General features: G+C 35.0%; 1 protein-coding gene across 1 annotated transcript; it reads left to right on the forward strand.

Annotated features, from left to right (window-relative positions):
* Nucleotides 1–2,803: 2,803 nt before the first annotated feature.
* On the forward strand, nucleotides 2,804–6,984 carry LOC149017821 (Zinc-binding dehydrogenase family protein). The gene is made up of 5 exons (XM_089152150.1): nucleotides 2,804–3,166; nucleotides 3,471–3,648; nucleotides 4,701–4,867; nucleotides 5,042–5,124; nucleotides 6,094–6,984. The coding sequence occupies exons 1-5, from the start codon at nucleotides 2,945–2,947 to the stop codon at nucleotides 6,470–6,472; spliced, it is 1,029 nt and encodes a 342-aa protein (XP_089008276.1). The 5' UTR covers nucleotides 2,804–2,944; the 3' UTR covers nucleotides 6,473–6,984.
* Nucleotides 6,985–9,011: the final 2,027 nt, after the last annotated feature.

Below are 9,011 nucleotides of genomic sequence, written 5' to 3' on the forward strand. Positions count from 1 at the left end.
TCAGGTCAGGCTGGGCCTTTTTAAAACCATAACCATACCAGAAAGCTTATAGCACAACACACATCTTGACATTGAACCCTAGTGGGTAAAATCTAGAATTTTATTTGCTGCGCTGGTTGCCACCTACTGCTAACAGTTATGATTTGACCATGTATTCAATTTTCAAAAATTTTGAATCTTTATATGTAAAAATAAATTTTATATTTATATATATACCCCATAGTTTCTTTTACATCGTTCAATTTGTTTTGAACGCGTCAATCTAACTTTGGGACGCAAGCTGTTGCAAATAACAATCCCGAAAAAAAAAAAAAAAGAAAATTAACTTTGATTAGAACATATTTGCATTGCTGAATAGTAAATGGGAAAAAGAAAAATACTGCTAGTGGTGAATTGTCCGTTTTATGAGGAGGAACATGGTGGCATGTTGGGGTTGCCCTGCCACTAACAAATAAAGCTGAGCAGTCCCCCCCCCCCCCCCTAATAATAACGTTTTCTTGTCTTTTGTCTTGCCTTCATTAACCATTCCCTCCATGACTCTTTCTGTTTGGTTTCTTATGCCTTAGTGTCTCCTGGGGCCTTCGTGTTTTTTCTCAAAATAATGACTGGCCTCTAATCTAGGATTGCATCGTCTACGTTTGTTTTCGGATTGCATCGCTGTTATTTCTGCACTTGATTTTGATGCTGACATCTCTGAATTGGCATAAAGCTGCTTTAGTCTATGCATTGAAGAAGAAGATCCCAGAGGCCATTTCAAAGCTGGATGGTATCCTGAAACAGAAAAAGAAATTGCCAGTGAGTTATGAAGATTCCATATATATATATATATATATATATATATATATATATATATATATATATATATATATATATATATATAATATATATATATATATATATATATATATATATATATATATATATATATATATATATATAGGGATCGACTTCATGCTCTGTATTCTAAGAATCGTCTGCTCAAAGATCTACTTGCAAATAAGAATGAGGAAGTCAAATTCTTTTCATCACAAGTATCCGACGTCATTGATAATATGTCACCCCATTCGTTGACAGGGACAGACTTGTTGGAAGAAACAAGGAAGCTTCACGAAGTTATGGAAGATTTAAAAATGGAAATTGCAGTTAGGGAAAGATATAAACTTATGTATCCTTTAATGGGGGCTTGCCCAATAAGTCACTTTAGCACGGTAAATGTAGTGAGCATAACAATTTTCTGCAAAGGTGGGGGAGGGGCAATAATTCCCCGACAAGTGGGAGAAATTCCAACATTTGAAATTGAGTAGGAGTCAAAGGTTTTTTTTTTTTTTTTTTTTTGTAAATTTTAAAACTTAAAATCCTTAAATATAAAAGAAAAAATATATATTTACCAACACATTATGGGCAAACTGGTCATTTTAGTTTCAAATTAAAAGAAAATTTAACTTTGAATAATTGACAAATTTACAAAAAGTGCAAAGTGGGCGCCATGTAATTTAGTCCACTTAAGTAGGCGCCCTATAAAAAACTTTGATAATCAGACTCCTGTCTTTGAACCACACTGGCCCGTTATATGAACACTGAATAGAACCTTAATGGGTGGTGTTTGAGCTTAGAGGAGCAAAGCCTACACCAGCTTGAAACTGAAGCGCAACCCATTTTAGGGCCTACTTTTAGAGATTTCAAATTTATAGATTTCAAATCTATGGGTATAATTTAAAATTAGAGTTTGTGTGAACTGATTCTCCAAACTTTTGTTGCTTGTTTTGTGTGCTGTAGCTTTGATCCGTTCCCCCCCTATCTTGTTCCGTTTGGTAGGGACTCGTTCTCGATTTCCCGGGTTTTTGCTCTGATCCGGTTCCGCTGTCCCTTAATCAATTTTACAACTCGTTTTATAGTTTTACATTATATACTGTTTGAATCATCATACTACCATTAGATAGTTGGTATAGACAATCAGAAAAAATTGAGCATGAATTCAAAGATCAAATAGTTATTTTATTATTTGTAAGGGACAATCAGAAGGATTAAGTACTAATGTCCGACTAAATGTATTAAGCTTGTTTAAATTGAATAAATACTTGTCTAATCTTGAGATATTAAATTTTTTTTTTTTTTTTTTTTTTTTGCATATCAAATTAGATACCAATCCAAAAAAGAGACAAATTTCATAGAAAGAAAGAAAAGAAAAAAAAATTCAACATTCTCCCATAACAAAAATTCAATTTCAAGATAGTCAATCATAGCACAAGATGAAATTTAATGAGGATTTGTTTATGGAAGACCATCCGATTGAGCTTGAGGAATGAACTTACTGTTTCTATGTTACTACTTACTATCTAGATTATTGATTTTTACAAGGTAGGTGAGTTTTCAATAATGTGGAATGATTTTTAGTTTTTCAATAGAAATTGATCAATAACAATTTTACTTTGCATGAATTTTTAACCTTTGTCGGAGGATGTTCAATTATTTTTTTCTGTTATTTTTCTTTCATACTATAAACAGTTAGTTAGCAGAACTCAAATTGCACCAAACCTACTCTTTGCGTAAAATTCAACTTTAAGTACGTATAAATTTGTGTGTATGATTCTTCTTTCTAATTATTTTGGTATAAAAGTTAGCTTGTCGTATAAAGTTACAGGAAAAAGAAATTAAGCTACAATTTGCCCTTTTCTTTTTTTTAATGCAAGAGCTGCAAAAATATTGGAGCAGGAGAGAGAGAGAGAGAGATTGTGAGATGGGTTCCGTTTAAGGAGAGGAGAGTAAACTACAAAAATTGAGGTAACCTGACTTTCTGGTCAGAAAATGGACAGCCAGTACTAACCACAACTACCACAAAGACGGTTTGGTGAACACGCCACCAGTCAGCCATAAATGGTCTTTCCACTGCACTTACTTCTACACTTGTCTCAGTTTCTTACACACGGAGTTGTGGTTGGCAGCCATGGGAGAAGCTCGGAACAAGCAAATCATCTTCAACAATTTTATCACGGGAATTCCGAAAGAGACGGACATGGGCCTCAAGGAAGGAATGATGAAACTAGAGGTTCCACAAGGATCCGGAGCAGTTCTTCTTAAGAACCTCTATCTTTCCTGTGATCCTTACATGAGAGGAAGAATGCGAGAGTATTACGAATCTTACATCCCTCCATTTGTTCCTGGATCGGTATGATTCCACTCTACTACTCGTTAGTAGGAATAAATTGCGACAGTCTTATTCCCACTAAGCACTTCTAGACTCTTTATCTTATTCTTTGACCTAGTTTTGTGAAACCTTTGCTCTGTTCTGCTCCATATTAATCTTCTTCCCTGCTTTTGAGTAACTGAATAGTACATTTGCAATGGAGAACTCGTCTCCTCTAAAGATAATTTTCCTCTACTTTTATTAGTGAAAACATTGGTAACAAGGGTTTCCTGATAAGTATGTCTGTGTAATAGTTGGTCTTTTGGTGTTTTGAACTGTGATGAAGGTCATCGAAGGATTTGGTGTCTCCAAAGTAGTAGCTTCGGACAACCCAAATTTCAAAGTGGGCGATTTGGTTTCAGGAATAACTGGCTGGGAAGAGTACAGTTTGATTCAGAGAACTCAACAAATGAGGAAAATTCAGCAGGCTGATATGCCCTTGTCATATTATGTTGGTCTTTTAGGTATGATACTGCTCTTAGATCAATCACTTAAACCTCGAGAATGTTTCCATTTTGGCATCATAAAGTCATATCAATGTTGTTGTCTTTTTGCCTTCTCATACTCATTCCTTTTATGTAGTAATGTTAACCTGCTCTCGATTACCCCCCAAAAGAAATAAAAATGTTAACTTGCTCTCAATTAATATTCTTGTTTCCTTCCATGCTTCTAGTTCTAGGAACTAAAATTACATCTAGTTGGATCTTGGATGGGGGTAAACTTTGGATCTTATATTAGAACGTCTGTAACATAATTAGTTAGCATGTTCATGTGTTGAACTTGTGATTTCTAATGCTGTAAGCACTCGGGAAATTAGAAAAGATCTCTAGCATGTTTAGAAATAAGTGCTTGTAATGAGGCATCAGAGAATCACAAGTACATTGCTCAACTACAATGTTTTGTTTTAAATGTAACTTGATCAATCCATCAAAACTGAAAATGCATTTTTAGCTTGTTATTCTGTACTTTTGTTCCCTTTGTTCTTACAAGGTTACTCTTGATTGAACTTTTCAGGAGTTAGTTCAAAAGGATTTTGATTTTTCAGTTATTTACCGATTTGGCTGTCAGGGGTAAAGTCCTGTATGTTACTGATGAAAGATTTTTCTCTGGTTTGCTGTATGCTAATTTGAATAGGTTGAGTCAATGCCCATTTTTGCCATTTGGGAGGCGAGCATTTAAGCATCATGTAGTAATCCATTGTCTGTCCTCTTCCATAACAGTCTACATCAAATCAACCATGTAAGGGTCAAAGTCCAAAAACAACACTAAGATGTTACCAGGAACTCCTTTCGCAGAGTTGGTGATATGACCTATTTTCATGTTGCCATAAATAGCGATTTAATGTTGAAGCATATGCAATTTTTATGTAAAGTTCAATATATATGTAGAAGAATATGGAAAAGGCCCTTACAGAGGGCAATTTATATAAGGGTTTCCAATCATCCATTTTATTTAACCTTTAATGTGAACCTTGTTCTTTCTGAGGTTGTCATCTAACTAAAAGTTTGGCATGCAGGTATGCCTGGTTTTACTGCTTATGCAGGATTCTACGAAGTATGCTCACCTAAGAAGGGAGAACATGTTTTTGTATCTGCTGCTTCTGGAGCAGTTGGTCAGCTTGTTGGCCAACTTGCCAAGCTATATGGCTGTTATGTAGTTGGAAGTGCCGGCTCAAAGCAGAAAGTAATATCTTTCTTTATCTTTAGTTCTAAATTTTATGTTGGACTGAAAATTTGAAAATTCTCTAATAAACTATTTTACAGAATTGATTAGAAGCTTTTATTTATGATGCATATATAGTCTGTTCAGACTGTTCTTCAGTTTGCTGACAAGAAAAATAACCTATTCTATCTTCAGGTTGATCTTCTAAAAAACAGACTAGGATTTGATGAAGCTTTCAACTACAAAGAGGAGTCAGACTTTAATGCTGCTTTAAAAAGGTTAGTAACAAGATTCCGGGGAAATGGTTCTTATTCCATGATTTTGTGATGCCGTGGATTGTGTCTAAACAAAGTAGATGTAGAGACTTTGTATGTGAACCTAGAGTCTGGTGCCCAGTTACCTTTGTTTCATTCTTGTAGAATACCGTGCACTTCTCTGAATGGGTGTGTAATCAAATCTTAGAAGACACTTATTAGATTTTGAGTATTATGAGTATTTGGTCTATGTTACTCAGAATAGTCTACTCAGTCTGCCTTCTTGAACCAGGGTGATGCTGCATGGTCCATGTCTTGTTGAGTTTGGATTCCTTCAGTCGTGAACTGAAATTTCAGCTACAATTCCTTCTTAGCTTCCGACTTTTGTGAGACTTAGAATTTGGTTTTTACTTTTCTTTGATTCTTTCTCATTCTGGGTTCTCTGTTATTAAGAAGAATTTATTGTGCCAATATGCAGCATAAGAATCCTTTCTCACTATTATTGTATTCCTCTTCTGAGGTGACTATATCTATTAATGCCAGTAACACTTGGTTGCCTCGGAACTTGTTGACCATTTGGGAGGTCTTTCAACTATCTAGTCCAGAGATCCACACAATTAAAAGGCGAAGGCAAACATTGTTTTGATCATGTTGGATTCTCAAATATTTGTCCAACCCCAAGCATAATGTAGTAGTTTCAAATGCTTTTCTTTTAATTGGCTTGACTCTTCTATAGAATTTCTGAATGGGGGGTGACATACTTGGCACTGTCGTTACTGGCTGCCTTTGTTCTCTTTCTTATTGCCATTAAATATTTAAATGACTTGCACAAAGAAATACTGACTCATCATGATTTATATTCGTTTTCTAGAAACTGCACCAATGGAACAGCTTGCTTAAAGTCACTGTAAACATTGAATCCTGAATGCTTTAGCCAATAATGAACTTATGATTCATTAGTTCACCTGACTATTGTGTAATCTCTTCTAACAGGTACTTCCCACAAGGCATTGACATCTATTTTGATAATGTGGGGGGTTCCATGCTTGATGCTGCACTTCTCAACATGAAGATTCATGGCCGCATTGCTGTTTGTGGAATGGTATCCGAGCAAAGCCTCTCTGAAACTAAGGGGATTCACAATTTGTATATGCTCATAACAAAGCGCATAACAATGAAAGGGTTCTTACAGAGTGATTACTTGCATTTATTCCCTAACTTCTTGGAAAAAGTTATTAGCGACTACAAGCAAGGCAAGATTGTGTACATTGAAGACATGAATGAAGGCTTAGAAAGTGCTTCAGCTGCCCTTGTTGGTCTATTTTCTGGAAAAAATGTTGGCAAGCAGGTCGTTCATGTTACTGATGAATAATTATCATTCATTTCACCTTTATCATGTTGCAGGTAAGTCTTGGCTCAGAATCCATCTGTGTTCCCCTGTTCTTTGGTGCTTGGTATTTTGAATAAGGAAATCAATATGTTAAATCCCAGAAGTTGCTTTGGTTAGTAGAAGTTATCAAATATTTAATTTTTATCGACATCATATTACCACTATCATTTAAGGATCAGTACCATTTCCGGAAATACTGCCAAGCAATCTACCGTCGCTCATTACAAATGCCCATTCCATTTTTGGACCTCTAATTGGCAAAATGGTAATTTCGCTATTCAACGAGGATAAGCATTATTATATTAGGCATCATTAGAGTTCAGAGCTAGGTACTTGACTAATGTGACAAAAGTTTTAAAGTTGATGGAATGAGTTGAGTCAAGTTCTTTAACCTAAGGTTGGTCTAATATAGTATTTATGTATTGAATTGGATTTCATTAAGCACACAAGACCATCGCCCTTCTGTAATTGTTGTACTCAATGGCTCTCACTCTATGTAGTTTTTAGGCTGATGGTAGATAACCTTCTCCAACTGGCTGCATTTGCTTCTTTATTTATTTATTTTTTCTTACAACAGGGATCGAGCTCTTTTAGGCACGTAGTAATGAACATGTAAATCAATTCAAGTTTTAAGTCAGATTTTATGCTCTAAGGATGTCTTTTTGAGAGGAGACTTGAATATAAACACGCCACATCTACTGTTGTCAATGGTTGAGATCAAAATTTCAACCGAGCAATCGTCCGTTTGATAGGTGGTTCAAAGCAAGGTGGTCGATCTCTTGAACCGGTTTGAGAGCTTAAGTTTTTTACTTCATTTACTTTATTTTTTCTTTCTCTCACTCCCCCTCTCTCGGGGTGGTTCAAAGCAAGGTGGTCGATCTCTTGAACCGGTTTGAGAGCTCAAGTTTTTTTATTTCTTTTACTTTTTTTTCCCCTTTTTCTCTCACTCCCCTTTTCTCTCTGGGTAATATAGTTCAAGAGTAACAATATAAAGGGAGAGATGCTAAAATGGATGCAAGTGATAGTAGTATCATCATTCTCTCGAGAGTGCAATAGGATGTTAAACCGGAATCAAACTGGTCCAAATGGATCCATTTTCCTCCATAAGTTTAAAAGTTAAACCGGAGTCAAAACGGTCAACACCAAGAATCGTAGCCATGGAGTGCAATTGGTGATTGATCATATAATTGAAGATTTTCCTCCCGGGGATTTTTCTGAAATGCGTAGCCATGGAGATTCTGAGTCTAAACTGAACACCAGAGATCCTAGCCATCAATTCTCATCTTCTTCAATCGAGCTTCAAATGTTACTGCTTCTCTTTCAACGCCCATCTTTACACTTCTTGCAGGAGTAGAAGCCTCTCACTCGGGATTTGTCGTAAACTTAAAATTTCAAGAGATGGCAACAATAAGTCAATCTTCAAGAATTCTCTTAGACAGGGTGCACTGACTCTATCAAAAGACAACCCTGATAATAAGGAATTTCTGGAGAAGTGGACGAATTTGAGCACCATTTCGATGATGGGGCACTTTAGAAGTGTGCCGAAGAGGTTATTATCATTTCTCTCTAATCTGCCTTTGGTTATTGGTGAAATGTTTGTGATTGCAGCTCTTATGGCTCTTGGTATTCTCTTTTCCTTATAACAAAAAGAACATGAAGAAATAAAAAAACAAAGAATATAAAATTAAAAAAAAAATAACAAAAAAAATGAGAAATAAATTAAAAAAAGAAAAAGAGTACCTAATTGTGGAGAAGATTTTTTTCCAAATTTTCTTAACCCAGTTTATAGAAAGGGAAGAATAATAGGAAGAAAGAAACCGAATAAATAAGAAAAAAAAAAAGAATGTGAATATATGAGAGAAAATACATAGGGATTGAGGAGTTAGTTTCTAATTAGAAACAAACATTTTAAATATCTAATAAATAGGAATTGAAGAGTTAGTTTTAACTAGGATGACATTTATACCCATTATTTTATCTTTAAAAATTGTTATTAATATTGAAGAGGCCAAATGGTAATATTTCATAGGTGAGTAGAGAAAAAACTGAAAAAATAAAAAAAATTAATATAAAAATAAAAAATTTAAAAATCCAGCCGCCATGCCCCGGCCCCCTTGGTGGGTCCACCCCTGACTACTGGTATTTGCCCACCCATTGCATTTTCATTAGTTGAAAACGGAATAACATACCAAAAGAGTGAGATCATTTATGGTGACTATACATATACGAGCCTAATAAATTTTAGAATTTCGAAAACATAGAGTTCTTGATTGGAAAACAATAGAGAAAAGGAAAGAAAAATTAATGCTTACTTATTGGTTTCCTCCGATATCACAAGTTTGTTTTTTCTTTTTAATCAATGGTAGAAGTTGCATCAACAGAACTCTGTTTCATGTAGTAGGTTTAAATTGTTTTGCTGTAGGATCTCATCATTTCTAATGGCAATCTTATGGTCTTTATAGATGATTTTCATGTGAAGATTCATTAGTTTCACATGCAGTACAGTCATGTAATAGTTGAT

Source organism: Hakea prostrata, chromosome 4, assembly GCF_041222555.1.
Source record: "Hakea prostrata isolate BN-2017 chromosome 4, UWA_Hpros_2, whole genome shotgun sequence".
Classification (NCBI taxonomy): Eukaryota; Viridiplantae; Streptophyta; class Magnoliopsida; order Proteales; family Proteaceae; genus Hakea; species Hakea prostrata.